The sequence below is a fragment of the Saccopteryx leptura genome, chromosome 1, assembly GCF_036850995.1.
Source record: "Saccopteryx leptura isolate mSacLep1 chromosome 1, mSacLep1_pri_phased_curated, whole genome shotgun sequence".
Taxonomy (NCBI): domain Eukaryota; kingdom Metazoa; phylum Chordata; class Mammalia; order Chiroptera; family Emballonuridae; genus Saccopteryx; species Saccopteryx leptura.
This window is the reverse complement of record NC_089503.1, coordinates 313,586,494-313,607,124: the sequence shown is the minus strand read 5'-3', so window position 1 is coordinate 313,607,124 and position 20,631 is coordinate 313,586,494. Positions and strand designations below refer to the sequence as shown.

Genomic DNA, 20,631 nt, shown 5'->3' with positions numbered 1-20,631 from the left:
TCTTCCCCTCACCATGTGACCCACCATGGAAACCACGGACACTGTCTCCATGCTCACTTCAACCAAAATTTCTCTGCACTATACTCCATTATTTGGGGAACAAAGACTGTTCTCATAGGCCCAAATTGCTTAGTGCTGACTTTTATTTTGCAGATAGCGAAAATGAGGATCAATGAGAGGAAGTGACTTACTAAACTCCTTCAGAGTTAGAGGCCAGTCAAGGGCTATGATGCAGATCTGTGTGACTCTGGCCAGTGTACCTACAAAGTTCTGGGGATAGATGGTGGTGGTGTTTGTACAACAATGTGATGATGTGCTGACCAGATAAGACTCATAACCACAGAGCCAGCATAAGGCCCATTCCTGGAGCATCCTCTATCTCCTTATATTTCCCATCTTTCCCCAACCTGTGCACTGGCCCAGTGAGGAGCAATTGTTAAACATAATCTCCCACAATCAACAGCCATATATCATACATGTACAGTCATTATCTGGGCACCAAGTGGAACCTACTCTAATCAAGATCCCCTTCTCTCCCCCAGGAAGTCTCTGCAACCATTCTCATTCATTTGCTGGCTGCCTCCACCTCTCTCTTCTTGCCCCATAAGTACCTTGCCATCAGATCAGACCATGTGGGTCAGTGACTATCATGGGCAAGCACCAAAGAGCAGGAAAAGAGAATCCAAGTCTAACTAAAACAGCATAAATGCCTGGGGCCTTGGTCACCTTACAGTGATCAGCTCATATTTAAAAATAATAGACAATAAACTCCTTGAAAGAGAAGAATCAAGGGTAGGGAATAGGCCACAGAGACAGGGAATAAATCCATATCAGAGACTAAAATGATGCTGCTCTCCAGAGCAATCCCATCTCTGATGTCCCCTGCCATTGGGGACCTAGGACAAGTCACTTGGTTTTTCCAGTCCAGTTCAAGCAACTCCCCCAGGAAGCTTTCTCTAATAGTCAGCCCTAAACTCACCATACACCAGTCTGTTAGTTACATCCTGTGCTCCCAAAGTGCAGCACTTTAGCCCAGCGTTATCAACACCTGCCTACAAGGTACCATCCTCCCTCCAACTGTTAACTCCTGACTTATCTCCATGCCCTCACAGTCCTTCACAGTATGTGACGGCTCCATAAACAATGATCTTAAAGAATCCTCTAAGCTATAAACCACAAACTCCTCTTGAGTGGAAATCTACTATTTTTGCTTTCCCAGGATCCATTCTTCCTTCTTTTGGCAATAGTTTTCTTATGCATACCATCTCTCTCTCATGTTCAGTCTACATGGGTTATGGAGAGCTGACCATAAGCCCCAAAGAGAAGGCAATGACCCAAGCCAGGATATCAGAGTATACCATACCCCAGCCATGGTGATTGGCACATTATCCAAGCCAGGCTGAGACTCAATTCTGGGAACTACCGGGAAAGAGAGAAACCTTGTTTCTGCTGGAAGGATATAAGTTAGGAGCACTGTTGGTAATCCTTCCATCCCATGGCAATAAAGCCAAGAGATGGAGACAGTTCTGATGATACTGTCTGAGCCTCTGGGATCCAGCTATGCCTGAAGCTAGTATTGACCCCTGGACTTCTGTTATGAGCCATCTGAGTTTCATTTCTGTCACTGTAACCTTAAAAGTTCTAATCAATCCAGCCTGGCCTGTGGTGTAGTGGACAGAGCATCAACCTGGTACACTGAGGTTGCCAGTTTGAAACCCTGGGCTTGCCCGGTCAAGGCACATATGACAAGCAACAAGCAAGCAATGAACAACTAAAGTGAAGCTACTATGAGTCGATAATTCTCTCTCCCCTACTCTGTAAAATCAATAAAAAAATCAAATCTTTAAAAAATCAAATCACAGATTATGTAAAGACCAATAGGAAAATATTCATTATTTTGTTAAAAAAACAAAAAGTTCTAATCAATCCACCGTCTAGGCCTGGAGAGGCAGCCACCCATTCATGCTCTTTTCTTCAAAGAAGTTGGCTCTACTACCAGGGACCCACTCAGCAAGGACCTTACCTGTACCAAGAGGTTCTGCAGTGCAATGACCAGGGACAGCACTTGTGATGTTCCCAGTGGTGCCAGGATAGTGTCCTGATGGGCTGACGGTGGCTGGGCCCCTGAGGGCATCACAGTCACCAGGACAGAGGAAAAGTTTTGTTGCAGGGCTGTCCGCAGGAAGCATAAGATAGCAGCTGAAAGCAAAAAATGACTTACACCCAGTTCCTGCCTTCTTCCCCACCTCCACCCTGCTCTGTCAGAAGGGGAAAACAATGGAGATAATAATGAGGTGAACACAGGCTGGTCTGGGAGGGGTATCCATCACAGAATCCAGGGGAAAAGCTTTCCTTTTACACTTAGAGGCCTCTGAGCCCATACCTGAGAGCAGCATAGGCTTTTTCTTTGGAAAGCTGAGAGCCTTCAATACCTGGTCCAGTTCCACGGACAGTGTCTGGTGAACCTGGCAGAACAGGGAGTGGAGGAATAGACCCATATTCTGGGAGCCTGGGCAGAAAATAATCTACTCCAATATCTATTCTGTCCATCCACACATACCAGCTGCATCCAGAAGGACAGAAGAGGCCACACAGTCTTGTGAGCCTTACCAGTCCTGGATTTAGGACAAGAGGGAAATCAAACCCTTAACTGGAGAACCTGCTTCTCCCAAATCCCCTCCATCCTTAAGGACCTCCTCTACAAGGAAACCTGCCCTGGCCTCATTTGTGGTTCAGTCTATGCCTAAGTCCAGCATCTAACTAACTTATATCTGGAGTCAGAAAGCCTGGAATCAAAATCCTGGCTTGGTCACTGGCCAGCTGTGTGGCCATGGGCAAGCCACTGCACTTAACTTGCCTGTCTTACTTCCTTCATCTATAAAATGGGGACAATGCCACCTGCTTTCACTCCCTTCAAAGCTATCATGAAGAACAGCTGAGGAGCAGCACTGGTGAATGTGCTCTTTAACATCAAAGCGATGAACAAACTGAGAGGTGAATAGGGACAGCAGGTTCAAAGCTGTGCGTCTGTTCTGCGTGCCTCATTCAAAACACAAGCCTGGAGGCAGGAACTACACTGCTAACAAAAATTAGGGGATATTTCAAAGTGAATATGAAGTGATAAAAAAAAGAAGCATTTGAATTTTTTTTCTTTTTTTTTTTTTTTTTTTCTTCTTTTTTTTCTGAAGCTGGAAACAGGGAGAGACAGTCAGACAGACTCCCGCATGCGCCCGACCGGGATCCACCCGGCACGCCCACCAGGGGCGACGCTCTGCCTACCAGGGGGGGGTGCTCTGCCCATCCTGGGCGTCGCCATATTGCGACCAGAGCCACTCTAGCGCCTGAGGCAGAGGCCACAGAGCCATGCCCAGCGCCCGGGCCATCTTTGCTCCAATGGAGCCTTGGCTGCGGGAGGGGAAGAGAGAGACAGAGAGGAAAGCCCGGCGGAGGGGTGGAGAAGCAAATGGGCGCTTCTCCTATGTGCCCTGGCCGGGAATCAAACCGGGGTCCTCCGCACGCTAGGCCGACGCTCTACCGCTGAGCCAACCGGCCAGGGCACATTTGAATTTTTTTATTCAACAGAACATCAGAAAAGCAAAGTATGTCAAAGTTGATTATGCAAATGAGATGCAAAACTAACTTATTTCATTGGTGAAAATGCACTATACAAAAGGCTGAAAGTACTGGATCTGCACCTTCCCTGATCTTGAAAGTGCACACCCTGCAATTTCCCAGCTCATGCAATGCCCCTCCCTGCAATACAATTTGCCTGAATGCAAAGTCTGGAGAGCCATAGGTCTTGAAGCTGGTCAAACACAGAGGACAGTGGCAACAGCATTTGGAACATCTCAAAGCGTGATGAGCAGACTGTGGAATTGCTTTCAAGAGACTGGCACAGTATGAAGAAAATGAGGGCAGGGTTGCCTATCTGCCACAACAGCAAGAGATTACTGCTCCTTGACCTTATTGGCAAGAGGAACAGGCACAACAATGCAAAAGAGCTGTGGGGACAATTTCTTGCTGCCATTAGACAACAGATATGCATCCAGACCATATGAAATCAGCTCCATCGTGTTGGAATGCATGCCCAGTGACCAATATTATGCATTCCATTATCTGCTGAACATCACAGAAGCCGTAAAAGGTGGGCTGATGAGCATCATCATTGGACCTGTGATGAGTGGTCAACTGTCCTCCTCTCAGATGAGTCACGGTTCAGTCTACAGCCTGACAATCATCGTGTCCTGACCTGGCATGAACGAGGAACACAGAAGAATCCACATTTCATGGGAGAAAGGGACTCCTTTGGTGGCGGTAGAATCATGGTGTGGGCTGGCATCAGCATTGGTTGTCGTACCAACCTCCACATTATCAGAATCAGATCGCTGACTGCTGTCAGATATCAAGATGAGGTCCTGCACTTTATAATGGTATCCTATGCTGGAGCAGTTGGAAACAACTTTCTTTACATGGACAATAATGCAAGGCTCCACCATGCGCATCTCAACAACAGGAGGCAGGAATCGAACGCATGGACTGGCCTTCACATTCTCCAGACCTGAATCCCATTGAACATGCTTGGGGTGCACTGGGAAGATGTCTGGCAAACCGTCCAATGCCTCCCACAACACTTCTTGAGCTGGAAGTTGCCCTGGAGCAAAAGTGGCAGAGGATCCCACAAGAACTGCTGGACAATCTGATCCTGTCCATGCCCCAACGCTGTCAGTGTGTTTTGGCAGTCTTGGGTGACCATACACCCTACTGAACAATCAATGTGTGGCACTCTCATCCAGTTTGACATGCTTCTGTTCACCCCCACCAATATGTCATTTGCTACTCAATCACAATAATTGAGTTTGCATTCATTTGCATAATTAACAACTTTGACTTTTCATTTGCTTTTCTGATGTTCTTGTTTAATAAAAAAAATAAAATGCTTTTTTTTATTGCTTTATATTCATTTTGAAATATTCCCTTATTTTTGTTTTTATTTTTGTTTTTGTTTTTTTTGTATTTTTCTGAAGTTGGAAACGGGGAGGCAGTCAGAAAGACTCCCGCATGCGCCCGACCGGGATCCACCCGGCATGCCCACCAGGGGGCGATGTTCTGCCCATCTGGGTCGTCACTCTGTTGCAACCAGAGCCATTCTAGCGCCTGAGGCAGAGGCCAAAGAGCCATCCTCAGCGCTTGGGCAAACTTTGCTCCAATGGAGCCTCAGCTGCGGGAGGGGAAGAGAGAGACAGAGAGGAAGGAGAGAGGGAAGGGTGGAGAAGAGTTGGGCACTTCTCCTGTGTGCCCTGGCCAGGAATCAAACCTGGAACTCCTGCACGCCAGGCCGACGCTCTACCACTGAACCAACCAGCCAGGGCCATCCCCTTATTTTTGAGAGCAGTGTACTTTTCCTCAGCTTGAGTCTATCCCACTCTGGCACAAAGAGTTTCCTCAAAAAGTCTTGTTGGAAAAAAAAAAAAAAAAGTCTTGTTGGCTGGTGAAATCAACAGGATCTAGGCAAAAGAACCAAGTTGTATAAAGGTATGAGGATGCTATACTAATGTAAGATGTTAATAGTAGAAAATGTGTGAGGGTTATACAAGAACTCTGTGCTGTCTGCTCAATTTTTCTATAAATCTAAAATTGTCCTAAAAATAAAGGCTAGTAAAAAGCAATCAGTCAAAAACAAACACTCAAAAATGTGAAAGAGCACAGGTGTCTGGGAGAATTGAAAACACCTGGTCAGAAGACATGGTACAAGGTAGAATGGCAGAAAGTAAGGCTGCAGAAGGGCTAGGTAAGAAGGGTCTCCACAGCCATGGGCAGAACAAAAATCCAAAGGAGTGTAGGCAGAGGGGAAGTGTGGACAGACTGTGGCTGCAGAGACAGATGTTGAGGAGGGGAGAAGCTGGGGGCCAGGAGATTATGAAGAGGTCACATTAATGATAAGGATAAACAATCAGGTCTAAGCTCTAGGGCAGTAGGAAGGACTCAGAGTGAAGGCAGCTAGGTAACTAGCTAGGTGTGAGTTGAGGGCCAGGGCAGAGCCAAGGACATGGTGCAGGCAGTGTGTACAGGGATGTGGGTGGGTCCAACAGCTTCACACAGAAAAGCAGGAAAGTTTTCTTCCAGCCTGCAGATCTGCTGTAGCATAGATCTGCCACAGCTTGCTGTGATTTCACTTCTACACAAATGAGAATACCTCGAAGACTAGGAGATGGTTTCTGTACAAGGAGCAGCCAACCAGCCAACCTTAGGGAGAAGAAGACATCTGAATGTAAAGCAGCCCACCAAGGAGCTCATGTAAGGCACTGTAGTGACAAGTCCTACAGGGAGAGGGGCTGAGAGGAAAGAAGCAACTTTGTGGATATGTCCATTGCTCCCTCAGTTCTAGCATCACCTTCTCGAACAACAATGACAGCTTACACATGCGTGGCACCTCACAACTTGCCACCCAGCACGTCAAGGTCACAGGAAGGCTTCTGCCTTCCTATCCAGTCTGTCAGTCCACTCCCTATATTCTAACTCCTTACAGTCACAGAGTACCTCACCACTCTCCAAATATGTACACCATGTCCTAAATTTGTGCAGCTTCATGCTTTGCTCATATTTTTCTCTTTACCTGGAATGCCTTTCCCCACTATCATTACCTACAAATATAAGTTTCCCAAGTGTGGAGTGCATGCTTTATTCATTTGTTATTCCTCTGCCTCCAGAATACAGCCTGGCGTGTAGGTCATTCCATGTGTGCTAAATGGATCAATACTGTATAAACCAACCTGACAACAACTCTGGATGTTTTTACCCCCATTTTGTAGGCAGGAAAACTGAAGCTCAAAAAGTTAAATACCTTGCCAAGGTTACTCAGTTAAATATCTTACCAAGTTCCACAGCTAATGAGGCACAGATCTGGGATCAGAACTCAGGATCTTTATGCCACCCTCTACCCCAAAGCCCAGGGTTGAGAGACTAACCTGGAGACTGCCATTGTGCTGCTGGGCAGAGAAGGAAGCAGTGAGCAGCCAGGCAGAGCAGAGTAGTGTGGTCCTGGGAGAGCCCTCCTCGGCCCAAGTGAGTGCCAGCATCTTCTCTAGAAGCTCAATCAGGGTTGTGCTGCTCAGGAGCACTGCAGCAGCTGTAGAGGGTCCAACAGGGCAGGGGCCACATGAGTCATAGAGGAGCCCCAGCTCAGCACCAACATGGTAGTTAGTTAGCACCCAATGGGAACTTCACACACACAGTGAATGAACCTAAGGATCAGCTTGAAGTTCTAAGGGTACCAGCTTCATTCCAGAACCACAGATTATCAGCACCAGAAAGGACCTTATGACCATCCATCTGGTCCAGGCACATCTCCCCTTATTTTTTTAAGATGGAAAAACTGAGGGTAGCAAAGGCCATACACACTGCCCAGTACCCCTTCTCTTTACTCTCACAGCCTAGGCCCCAGCACCTCTTTTCTGACTGCCCAGTGTGGTCTGATGAAGGCTCCAATACAGGAAGTTGAAGGAGGGCTGCAAGATGTCCATGTCACTGGGGCTGCATTTCCCACATAGCTTGCTCACTGCAAAAGACAAGAGTCCCTGGGCACCCACTGTGGCTTTAATGCACACCATCACCCACACTTCTCACAGATAATGGCCCTCAACTGACTAATTTCAGATTTCAGTTTGGGGGACCAAGCACAAACTAAGTGTCCCCAGTATTACAGCCAATGAAAAGAAACACAGTGGGCCCTGACTGGGTAGTTCAGTTGGTTAGAGCATTGTTTTGCTGTGCCAAGGTCGATTCCCAGTCAGGGCACATATAAGAATCGACCAATGAATGCATAAATAAGTGGAACAACAAATCCATGTTTCTTTCTTTCTCTCTCTCTCTCTCTCTAAAATCAATCAATAAAAAATTTTTTTAAACATTTTTTTTAATTTTTATTTATTTATTTTTTACAGAGACAGAGAGTGAGTCAGAGAGAGGGATAGAGAGGGACAGACAGGAATGGAGAGAGATGAGAAGCATCAATCATTAGTTTTTCATTGCGTGTTGCAACACCTTAGTTGTTCATTGATTGCTTTCTCATATGTGCCTTGATCGCGGGCCTTCAGCAGACCGAGTAACCCCTTGCTGGAGCCAGCGACCTTGGGTTCAAGCTGGTGGGCTTTTCCTCAAACCAGATGAGCCCGCACTCAAGCTGGTGACCTCGGGATCTCGAACCTGGGTCCTCTGCATCCCAGTCCGACGCTCTATCCACTGCGCCACTGCCTGGTCAGGCCAATAAAAAAATTTTTTTTTTTTCATTTTTCTGAAGCTGGAAACAGGGAGAGACAGTCAGACATACTCCCGCATGCGCCCGACCGGGATCCACCCGGCACGCCCACCAGGGGTGACGCTCTGCCCACCAGGGGGCGATGCTCTGCCCATCCTGGGCGTCGCCATGTTGCTACCAGAGCTACTCTAGCGCCTGAGGTAGAGGCCACAGAGCCATCCCCAGCGCCCGGGCCATCTTTGCTCCAATGGAGCCACGGGAGGGGAAGAGAGAGACAGAGAGGAAAGTGCGGCGGAGGGGTGGAGAAGCAAATGGGCGCTTCTCCTGTGTGCCCTGGCTGGGAATCGAACCCAGGTCCTCCGCCAATAAAAAATTTTTAAAAAGGAAAGAAACACAGTGAAAAACCTAAAGGCATCTTCACACCTCTATCTGAACAAACATCTGGCAAGCAGCCCATAGCTGCACACTGCAGCAGCCTGCACACATTAGATGGTCAAAAGGCATCCTATAGCAGTGCTCATGCCAGCACAGACTCCAGGCCGAGGTCATCAAGGCCAACCTGCTACCCTTAACAGGAAGAAGATCCATCCCGATCTTCCCAGCAATAGGGCACTAACTACCTTCCCAGAAGAGCTCTATAGCCATCCACATTCAGTTCCCTGAACTTGCCATATTCTCTCTCACATCATCCCCATCTGGCAAACTCCTTAATTCCTATTCAGCAATCAAGATTCTGCTCAGCCTGACCAGGCGGTGGCGCAGTGGATAGAGCGTCGAACTGGGATGCCAAGGACCCAGGTTTGAGACCCCAAGGTCACCAGCTTGAGCGCAGGCTCATCTGGTTTGAGCAAAAGCTCACCAGCTTGGACCCAAGGTCGCTGGCTCGAGCAAGGGATTACTCGGTCTGGTGAAGGCCCGCAGTCAAGGCACATATGATAAAGCAATCAATGAACAACTAAGGTATCGCAACGAAAAACTGATGATTGATGCTTCTCATCTCTCCGTTTCTGTCTGTCTGTCCCTATCTGACTCTCTGTCTCTATAAAAAAAAAAAAAGTTAAAAAAAAAATTCTGCTCAAAGTTCACCTCCCCCATGAAGTCTTCCTTAACCTCTTCAGGCAAGATGGGATGCCTCTCGGTGCTCCCCCAGCCCTCAAAGCAGTGACCACACTGTAAAGTAGACTTCTATAGAACATATCTCTTTCCTACTAGAAATTGCCACCTTGCTCCCTTGCCCCATGACCCCAATATAAAACCTACCTAAGTTTCCATTCACTTTTTGGTCAACCACATCACACGTGACTTCTAATTGGCTTGTGTCCACTCAGACAATCAGGTTCTTCTCCCCCCCAAAAAAACATACCTTCACCCCTAACTATAGTCCTCTACCACCAAAATTCTTAAATAAAAGTACTCAGTACTAGGGGTTATATGTAAATATATACATATATTACATTTAATGTATATGTTTCAGCCCATTATTCCTCCCTGCCAGAGACCATTTGACACACACAGACAGGCCAACAATGACCAGCACCAAGCTGGACCTGGAGGTCCCTTTATAAGCCTGACACTGATCATCTCATGAGGAGGTCGGAGCTACAGGCAGAGAAAGAATCATCCTCACTTGTGGCCAGAGGACCTGATAGTCCAAAGGTACTGAAGACACACCATTGTCCCTATTAATTTCAAACTTTCCTCAACAAATATTCCTGAGGGCACTGCCTATGAAATGGCAACTGCATTAATGAGCAATGAAAGGTCAGGGTAAAAAAGAGTAGTGAACTGGATCATCAGATCTTGAGTCAGCTGTGGGGTGCAGCGAAGAACTGAGCTTGTGCCAGAAAAAATGGATCTACATGAATAGTATCTGCTATCTCAACCTTAAGTCAGATAGCGCTATTATTTTATCTATGAGAAACCTAAGGCTCACAGAGGGTAGGTGATTTTCCAAGGTTATATAGCTAGTGATTAAGCTAAGAACAAACCCAAGCCTTCCAACTCCAGTGCTTGTGCTTATCACATAATTTTATACATACATCTATTTTGGAGAATGTTTCCCAAACAGTTCTAGAGAACAGGCTAAGAAAGATCTGAAAGGCCCTGTAGCAAGAAGCCCACAGGAGCCTGACTGGTGGTGGCACAGTTGATACAGTGTTGACCTGGGACGCTGAGGTTGCCAGCTTTGAGCTCAGAAATGCCAGGTTAAACATGGGGTTGCTAGCTTGAGCCCAAAGGTGATTGGCTTGATCAAGGGGTTGTTGGCTTCACTAGAACCTCCCTGTCAAGGCACATATGAGAAGCAATCAATGAACAACTAAAGTGATACAACTACGAGTTGATGCTTCTTTTCTCTCTCCTCCCTTACTCTCTCCCTTCCTGTCTCTCTCTCTCCAATCATTCCCAAAAAAAAGAAGCCCAGATTCACTAGCATCTTTAGTGTCTTCCAAAGGGATAAAAGGACAGAAGAAAGGAGCACCCCCAACATCCCCATCCCCAGGCCCTGAAGCACTGTCCCAAGCAGCTGGCACCTTGGTGAAGAAGCTTCATGGCCATGCTGTCCAGTTCTTGTTTTGACTCGTTCCTTAGCTGCACTAGAGAGAGGAGGCTCAGAAGCAATGGCAGGTTCCTGGAGGCTGTGAGGAACAAAAAGGGCTGGTCAGGGGCCTCACACTCAGACCACCTCAAGATCAGACAGACACCCATTGGCTGTAATGGTTTGTTGGGATATACACTGACTTCCTGCCTTCTTTCTTCTTCACTGGGCATAAGGGCAACTGACAGACTGTATGCCAACTCTGGGTTGTGTGCCAGGAATTCAATATTTCACTTAATCCCCTTAAATCCATGTAAAACTTGAATTTGTTATTCTTATTATGCCGGAATGAAAACTGAGGCCTAGAGAGGCTGAGTGACTTCTTCAAGGTCCCACAGCTAATAAGTGGCAGGGTCCGAACTTGAACCCAAATCTGAATTCAAAGTCCAAAGTATTTCTACTATGTGTTTCCACAAAATCTCATGGCTTCTTAAACACTATTGTCAGTTAGATGTGGCTTATCCTTCCTTGCAAAGGAAGAACTCAGCTCCTGCAGACACCCTTAAATCTATTTATGAACCCATGCTCCCAGTCAGGACTGGACCAAGTTACAGCTCTCCTCCCATTTCCAAGCACTAAATTGTTTGGAAATTTAATTTAAAAATTCAGCTTTCTAAAAATAGGAAGACAAAGCAATCCCAACCTTTTCAATGTCTTCAAACTATACCAAATATCAAGCTTCCTTGACTGCAGGGAGTCCCATTCCAGATTTGGAAACTATCCTTTTGGATCTCACAGGGAGCTTCCAATATATCACATATCCACCCCTTCCCAGGCTCCTGCTGGCTGCTGCTGCCTCCCTGGCCTCCCCCACATTTCCTGCTTTCTTCTTCCCAACTGGGGGCTGCCATTCTTGTGACAAACAGCTCTGTGCACATGCTGTGCAGGGTGGGGACATGCACATATACGTCAAACACATCCACCCATGCTAAAAACACACAGTCAGTAAACATAAAAAACACACACCATACAGACATTGAGCATCTACTCTCCAATGAGAGGAAGGAGGTAAAGTTTAGCTTGAAACCACACTGGGCTGACTTATCTTTTGCAGAGAAACGTTGATTCTCTCTCCTGGAGCAGACCTCATCAAGGCAGAGATACCCACATCTTACTGAACTTCAGGTCAAAAAGTGCCCTCAGCAGCCTGACCAGGTGGTGGCGCAATGGATAGAGTGTTGGACTGGGATGCAGAGGACCCAGGTTCAAGACCCCGAGGTCACCAGCTTGAGCGCGGGCACATCTGGTTGAGCAAGGCTTACCAGCTTGAGCCCAAGGTCGCTGGCTCAAGCAAGGGGTCACTCGGTCTGCTGTAGCCACCGCAATCCGGTCAAGGCACATATGAGAAATTAATCAATGAACAACTAAGGAGCCGCAACAAAGAACTGATGTTTCTCATCTCTCTCCCTTCCTTCCTGTCTGTCTGTCCCTATCTGTCCCTCTCTCTGACTCTATCTCTGCCAAAAAAAAAAAAAAGTGCCTTCAGCAGTAGCAGACTGACCTTCTGATGGGGAGGCCCCATGTTCCACCAGCAGTTGCTGTAGAATCAGCAGAAAGTGACCTCGGATGAGACCACCCACTTGGACATCCTCATTCCTCCTCAAAAAGGTCTTCAGGACAATCAGTACCTTGCGGGCTATGTCCACTGGGCTAGAATAGATGAGATCCTAGCAGGAGAGAAGAAAGCCAGAATTCAAAGGGTATCATGATTGGAGACACATAGATAGTAGAGAAGACAGGGGCTGGGGAAGGGCCCAGGATGATGGTACCACAGAACCTGGGGAAACAACTTACTCAGCACCTATTATGTACTATCATGACATTCTTTTTTTTATTTTTATTTAATGATTTTAGTGAGAGAAGAAGAGAGGGAAAGAAAGAAAAAGAGAGGGAGGAAGAAAGGAACATCGACTAGGGAATTAAATTGGCAACCTCTGTGCTTCAGAATAATGTTCTAACCCCCTGGTTGGCAAACTGCGGCTCAAGAGCCACATGCAGCTCTTTGGCCCATTGAATGTGGCTCTTCCACAAAATACCATGTGCAAGCGCTACCTCAATAAGAAATGTACCTACCTATATAGTTTAAGTTTAAAAAATTTGGCTCTCACCTGACCAGGCGGTGGCGCAGTAGATAGAGCGTCGGACTGGGATGCGGAGGACCCAGGTTCGAGACTCCGAGGTCGCCAGCTTGAGCGCGAGCTCATTGGGTTTGAGCAAGGCTCACCTGCTTGAGCCCAAGGTCGCTGGCTCAAGCAAGGGGTTACTTGGTCTGCTGTAGCCCCCCGGTCAAGGCACATATGAGAAATCAATCAATAAACAACTAAGGAACCGCAACGAAGAATTGATGTTTCTCATCTTTCTCCCTTCCTGTCTGTCTGTCCTTATCTGTCCCTCCCTCTGACTCCCTCTGTCTCTGCCACAAAAAAAATAAATAAATAAGTAAGTAAATAAATAAATTTAAAAAAATTTTGGTTCTCAAAAGAAATTTCAATCATTGTACTGTTGATATTTGGCTCTGTTGACTAATGAGTTTGCCGACTACTGCTCTCACCAACCAAGCTGTCTGGCCAGGGCCCATCCTGACATTCTATAGGTCCATTCTAAGCAAGAGGAAATAGAGGCTTAAAGAGATTACATGCTGTGGCCTAACCAATGGTAGTGCAGTGGATACAGCATCAACCTAGGATGCTGAGGTCCCCAGTTCAAAACCCTGAGGTCACTGGCTTGAGCAAGGGTTCATCTGGCTTGAGCACAGGCTCGCCAGTTTGAGTATGGAATCATAGACACGATCCATGGTTGCTGGCTTGAGCCCAAAGGTCATTGGCTTAAGCAAGAGGTCACTGGTTCAGCTGAGCCTCCCCGCCCCCACCCTGCCCCTGCCCTGTCAAGGGATATATAAGAAGTAATCAATGAACAACTAAAGTGATGCAACTACAAGTTGATGCTTCTCATCTCTCTCCCTTCCTTTCTCTCTTTCTAAATTAAAAGAGAGAGAGAGAAAAATTACATGATGTGGATAAAAAAGGAGCCACATATTAAACCTGACAAGCTCAAGGAAGGCCAGCATGGCAGGCCCAATCAACTGAGAGATCAAAAGTAAACACACAGGATGGTTCGAACATAAAAATTCCTAACTAATAAGAGTCATGGTTACATCATAGGCCTGTAGCTTTCAAGCTTTATCTTAGAAGTGAGCCTCTTTATTGTTTTTTTTTTTTGGGTTTTTTTTTTTTTTTTTTTTTTTTACAGGGACAGAGAGTCAGAGAGAGGGATAGAGAGAGACAGACAGACAGGAACGGAGAGATGAGAAACATTAATCATTAGTTTTTCGTTGCGCGTTGCGACTTCTTAGTTGTTCATTGATTGCTTTCTCATATGTGCCTTGACCATGGGGCTACAGTAGACCGAGTAACCCCTTGCTCGAGCCAGCGATCTTGGGTCCAAGCTGGTGAGCTTTTGCTCAAGCCAGATGAGCCCCGCACTCAAGCTGGCGACCTCGGGGTCTCGAACCTGGGTCCTTCCACATCCCAGTCCAACGCTCTATCCACTGCGCTACTGCCTGGTCAGGCTATTGTCTTTTTAAAGCTAAAACAGCATATCTTTGATATGTGAGAGTAATCTCCTTTTCCAGGCCCCTCAGGGCATACATATCATCTCTATGTACTATAATCCATACCCATTAATGTAAAAGTATGTCTCTCTTTGTTTTACTTTTTATCCAATCCCAGAGATTCTTGCCCTCCCCTTCCCCATTTGTTTTCTCCTACCCCCTTTAATCCCTTAGTCTACCACCAATGGATTTCATGTAACCTTCCTTATGCCTACTTCTTTATTCTAATGTATAAAATAAACTGCAAGACAGCCATTCTCTGGAGCTCTTTCTCAATCCATTGAGAGTTTGCTTCCCAGCAATTATCATCAATTTGGCTCAAATAAACTCATAAAGATTCTCTATAGGTCTGGATGTTTCTTATGTGGACAGTAATGTGCCAAAGGTCACATAAACCAGTATGTGGCACAGATAGGATTTGAATGCAGGTCTACTAACTCCAAGCCCAAAGCTCTTTCTACACTCCAGGAAGCCTCTTTCATGCAAATGAAGTACTAAGGTCAAGAAAAGATTATTTCAGGACAGCAGACCTGAGTGTGCTTTAAAAGAAAAGAGGAGAGGGAAATGGAGATGCCACATGATGGGTTAGGACAGATTTGGGACAGAGAGAGAAATGAGGACTAGGTCAGGCTCTTTCTCTGCCTTGGCATCTGGCTATTTCTGCTTCAAGCTGTCAAGGCCTTGGGTTCAAAAGGTGGGAAAGGACATTGCATTTTATTTGTTTTCACAGTTATTTTAATGAGCGTACGTTAAGGGCAAAGCCAGTCAGAAGCTTCAACAGAGGCTATCCCACCGATAGAGCTCCTGGCACCTACTAGCTCAAACAAGCCAATTCGTTTGAACAGGCTAATGTGCTGAGCCAGTTAGGGCTGGGTGCTATGAATCCAAAGTCATACGTAGACACCCCTTCCAGGGAGGATAGCTCCTGACACATAGAGAGGCATGGTTACAGGACACCTGACCAGATAACTCCAGATATGCTGATCACTGGATGGCACAGGGATATCTGGCCTTGGCTCTTCACTAACCTCCACAACTGCCAGAGAAAAAACTATGATGTGGGTCAAATAAGTTTGCAAATATGATATATATGTTTGCTTGCTTATAGTTTGTATTGGGTGTGGGGACAGGCTGTAAGCAGGCAGGGTCATTATAGCCTAAGGCTTAGTGTTTTTTTTTGTTTTTTGTTTTTACAGAAAGAGAGAGTCAGAGAGAGGGATAGATAGGGACAAACAGACAGGAATGGAGAGAGATGAGAAGCATCAATCATCAGTTTTTTGTTGCGACACCTTAGTTGTTCATTGATTACTTTCTCATATGTGCCTTAACCGCGGGCCATCAGCAGAAGGAGTAACCCTTTGCTCTAGCCAGAGACTTTGGGTCCAAGCTGGTGAGCTTTTTTGCTCAAGCCAGATGAGCCCGCACTCAAGCTGGCGACCTTGGGGTCTTGAACCTGAGTCTGCCACATCTCAGTCGGACGCTCTATCCACTGCACCACCGCCTGGTCAGGCAGGCTTAGTTTTAAGACTAAGCCTTCCTGTAGAGCCAGGAGCTACGGCCAGGGCCACTATCACAGCAGCCCCCGGCCCTTGCAGGTTCGCATTAGATTCAGACAGTCGGTAAAGAAACAGCGGAGCCAAAAACTGGTGGGCCATAGTCTTTAATTCTAGCTTGCACCCGGCGGGCAAGTAAAAATACACACTGGGCTCCAAAACCCAGTCACATTCAGTGCTCACAAAGCCACTGACTTATCCGAGTTTCCTAGAATCAAAGGTTTCTAGCTCACCAGACTTATTCACCTCTGTTCCCCATCTCCTTCCTTATCCCAGATACAAACTCTACACAAACTGGCATCTCACTCAGCACTCCACCATCTTGGCTGCTTCTCCTGACCTCCTCCACGTGGCCTCCTCCCGCTGCTGGCTCTACTCTCTCCTCTGCTGAAAATCTCAGGAACCAAGAGCCTAAACTCTCGTTCTACCCTCATTTTATAGTGTAGCTTCACAACCTTTAATCCAATATACAAAATAGAGAAGTCTCTAATACAGAGTCACTTCTCTGAGGCATGATTGGATTGTACCACCCCACATCAAAAAGGGTAGGAAAGGCTTAATCCCAAAACCAAGCCCCAGGCTACAGGATTCTGCCTGCCTTTAGCCCACCCCAACACACATTAATATCACCTGAGTGACGGCCTCCTCGTTTTATCTTTAACAAAGTGAGCATAATATATTTTATCTGCCCAACACTTCCCCACCCTGGGGTGGTACACTCTCATGAGGAATCCCATTATGCCTCAGATAAGTAACTTTGTATCAGAGACTTCCTTGTTTGTATATTGGATTAAAGGTTTTGATTTCTATACTATAAAATGGGACAGAGGAGCCCATGCTAAAGGAGAGCAGAGAAAGGCCACATGGAGGTGAGGAGAAGCAGCCAAAATGGCGGAATGCTGAAGGAGAAGCAGTTTGTGCAGGGAGAGCAGAGAGAAGGAAATGGGAAACAGAGGTGAATAAGGCTGATGAGTTAGAAATCTTTGATTCTAGGAAACTTGGATAAGTCAGTGGCTTTGAGAGCCCTGAATGGAAAGGGAAGTATTTTCCCACTGTGTATATTTCTTGCCCACTGGGTGCAAGCTAGAATTAAAGGTAATGGCCCACCAGTTCTTGGCTTCGTTGTTTCATTATTGTCTGTCCGAATTCAATGTGAACCTGCATGGGCCAGGTGGCTGTGATGGTGGCCGTGGCTACTGGCTTTACATATATCAATAGCAACCATTCAATTAGGGCCTAATAATGTCAGGTACTATGTTGTGTTTAAACAGTAGCTGTATGTTTGTCTGTCTTCATAATAATCTTTCAGGTAGGTGTTGCCACAATTTTTCAAATGAGGAAACTGGGCAAACTAAGTAGTCTGCCTATCAAGAAAGCAGTGGCGTTGTAACTATGGGTTAATAAAGGGCAGAGATGAGATCAGTTTCATCTTTGTAACCTCCAAAGACTGAGAAAACATCTCTGGAAGGAGATGATCACAGAATGAGAGGGCTAGAGGGAATCTCAGCTCATTTCCATCAACCTTTTTAGTTTACAGAGTCTGTGCTGAATCCCAGAGAGGGGGTGATTTGCCCAAGGTCACAGGGCCCCAGGCCAACCCAGTTTCTAGGTCCTGTTCCTTCAACAACCAGTGGCTACCTGATTGCCAGAGATGGTCCCTGAGAAACCTGAGTTAGTATACTTTAAAGGCCCAAAAGAAAGGGGGGTACTTAGTTTTTGGTGGCCCTGGTGAATGCCAGGGGAAAGTGTGCACCTTACCACATGGGTCAATAGGAAGACAGTCACTGGGCAGGATACAGCCCACTCTGTAATCTCTCCTGCCCGACGGTGCCCTGAACTCTCTGGGACTGGACCAACCATGGTGATGTGGCCAAGCAGGAAACAAACAGCTTCTGAGACATCACTGTTTTTTCACATCGAAACAACTTACATGAAGACCACCCACTGATAAGACTGGCAATTAACAGCTTTGTTTTCAGTTGTTAATTGCCCATATCAAATACAGAAATTGGTACTAACACATATTTTTAGACTCTTTTCTCCTCCTGTGGCTAGAAGCTGGGCAGAAATGGTAGCAATTATATATATGAACAGACAACAAAGTTGTTCCTCACTGTTTTATTTAACAACTGATGTTTCTAGGATCTGATTTAATACACAATTCTTTTTTTTTTTAAGACAGAGAAAAGGACAGATAGGGACAGACAGACAGGAAGGGAGAGAGATGAGAGGCATCAACTTTTTGTTGCGGCTCCTTAGTCTCCTTAGTTTCTCATTGATTGCTTTCTCTTATGTGCCTTGACATGGGGGCTACAGCAAACCAAGTGACCCCATGCTTGAGCCAGTGACTCTGGGCTTAAGCTGGTGAGCCTTGCTCAAACCAGATATGCCTGCACTCAAGCTGGCGACCTCGGGGTTTCAAACCTGGGTCCTCTGCATCCAGTCCGACGCTCAATCCACTGCACCGCCTGGCCAGGCCAAAATTTATTAACTTTAGCCTCCAATCATGGTTATGACCCTTATTAGCTATATGACATTGGATAATTCAGTAAGCTTCTCTGAGATTAACATTTTCTGTGGTTCAGTTAGTCAAGGACCAGAGAATGAGAGCCCACTGTGTACAGCAGGGGCCCCCAAACTTTTTACACAGGGGGCCAGTTCACCGTCCCTCAGACCGTTGGAGGGCCGGACTATAAAAAAAACTATGAACAAATCCCTATGCACACTGCACATATCTTATTTTAAAGTAAAAAAACAAAACGGGAAGAAATACAATATTTAAAATAACAAACAAGTAAATTTAAATCAACAAACACACCAGTATTTCAATGGGAACTATGCTCCTCCACTGACCACCTATGAAAGAGGTACCCCTTCCAGAAGTGCGGCGGGGGCCAGATAAATGGCCTCAGGGGGCCGCATGTGGCCCGCAGGCCGTAGTTTGGGGACCCCTGGTGTACAGCATACGAAGAGTATTACTATGTATTCTTTCTTTCTTATTTTTTAACATATATATTTTTTAATTTTTTATTTTTTTTTATTTTTTATTTATTCATTTTAGAGAGGAGAGGGAGAGACAGAGAGAGAGAGAGAGAGACAGAGAGAGAGAGGAGAGACAGAGAGAGAGAGAAGGGGGAGGAGCTGGAAGCATCAACTCCCATATGTGCCTTGACCAGGCAAGCCCAGGGTTTCGAACCGGCGACCTCAGCATTTCCAGGTCAACGCTTTATCCACTGCGCCACCACAGGTCAGGCACTATGTATTCTTTCATTTATCCTCCTGTTACTAAAGCTCCTGGACCTCTATGCAGCATCCAGCCCTGAGTGCAGCTCCTTCCTGTTGAGTTCTACCTGACAAAGCTTAAGGCTCCTCTCTACCCTGTCCCTCTCCATGAAGAAGGGGTGATGAGGATGGTACACATTTAAAGACAAGAAGTAGGTCACCACAACAAAAGCTGGAGTACCTCCTCCAGCTTGCCTGGGACAGGGACTCTCTCAGAACTTGGTCTCCTGACAATGACCCCCACAGATGCAACAGCAAACCCTGCCTGGAAAATTTGACAGAACAATCATCTGGTTGCTTGGCCAAATAAATGGCAAGAGGGACAAAAAAATAAAAAGAATTGGAGGGAGAGGTCTATGGATTATACCCACAAGCCTGACCAGGCGGTGGTGCAGTGGATTGAGCGTTGACCTGGGACACAGAGGACTCAGGCTCGAAACAGTGAGGTCACCAGCTTGAGTGCAAGGTCGTTGGCTTGAGCAAGGGGTCACTGGCTCGGCTGGAGTCCCCTGGTCAAGGCACATATGAGAAAGCAGTCAATGAACTAAGGTACTGCACTATGAGTTGATGCTTCTCATCTCTCTCCCTTCCTGTCTGTCTGTCCCTATCTGTCCCTCTCTCTGTCTTTCTCTCTCTGTCTCTGTCAATAAAAAAAAATCATTATAATTATATATATCCACAATAAAAAGAAAGACTATACAATAGTGTTAGGGACAGACACATAACTAACAAAACACTTTTCAACTGTAAGGAAAATACTATAAAAGTGTTCTTTTCTGGGATGGTGAGGCAGACAGACATGGGTCATCACTGAGGGGGCATGTGGTGGGCTTCTGGAGTGGCTGCCAGTTCTGTCGCCTGAAACACATGCAATTACTGGAGTATTCCCATGTAATAACCAAGCTGTTGTACATGCTTGATGTGATTTTTCTAGACTTGTGTTATTTTTCATAATAAAATTTTAAAAATAAATAGAATTTGGTCTCCTGAGATTCATTTTCTCTCTGGCTTATTTCTTTTCAGTTTTTATGTCCTTTGAAGCTACCGATCTAGGATAGCCTTCTGTTAGGGAGAGTCCTCCACCCCAGGCAGATCCAGACTGAGAAAGAGAACTTAGGAGAGAAAAATAATAAACTCCATTTTATGTGTTGTTGTTTTTTGTATTTTCTGAAGTTGGAAACAGGGAGGCAGTCAGACAGACTCCCGCATGCGCCCGACCGGGATCCACCCGGCATGCCCACCAGGGGGCGATGCTCTGCCCATCTGGGGCATTGCTCTGTTGCAACCAGAGCCATTCTAGCACCTGAGAAAGAGGCCATGGAGCCATCCTCAGTGC

The 20,631-nt window shown here is 46.2% G+C and overlaps 1 protein-coding gene across 1 annotated transcript in view; it reads right to left on the bottom strand.

The window, feature by feature from the left end:
• The window catches only part of MEI1 (meiotic double-stranded break formation protein 1), an 89,914-nt gene that overhangs the window by 12,161 nt on the left and 57,122 nt on the right, over positions 1–20,631 (bottom strand). Inside the window, exons 21-26 of the mRNA XM_066358511.1 lie at positions 12,352–12,517; positions 10,786–10,890; positions 7,445–7,555; positions 6,966–7,126; positions 2,384–2,465; positions 2,024–2,199 (exon numbers count right to left, since the gene is read on the bottom strand). Coding sequence (XP_066214608.1) covers positions 2,024–2,199; positions 2,384–2,465; positions 6,966–7,126; positions 7,445–7,555; positions 10,786–10,890; positions 12,352–12,517 — 801 coding nt within the window. The remainder of the gene's footprint in view (positions 1–2,023; positions 2,200–2,383; positions 2,466–6,965; positions 7,127–7,444; positions 7,556–10,785; positions 10,891–12,351; positions 12,518–20,631) is intronic.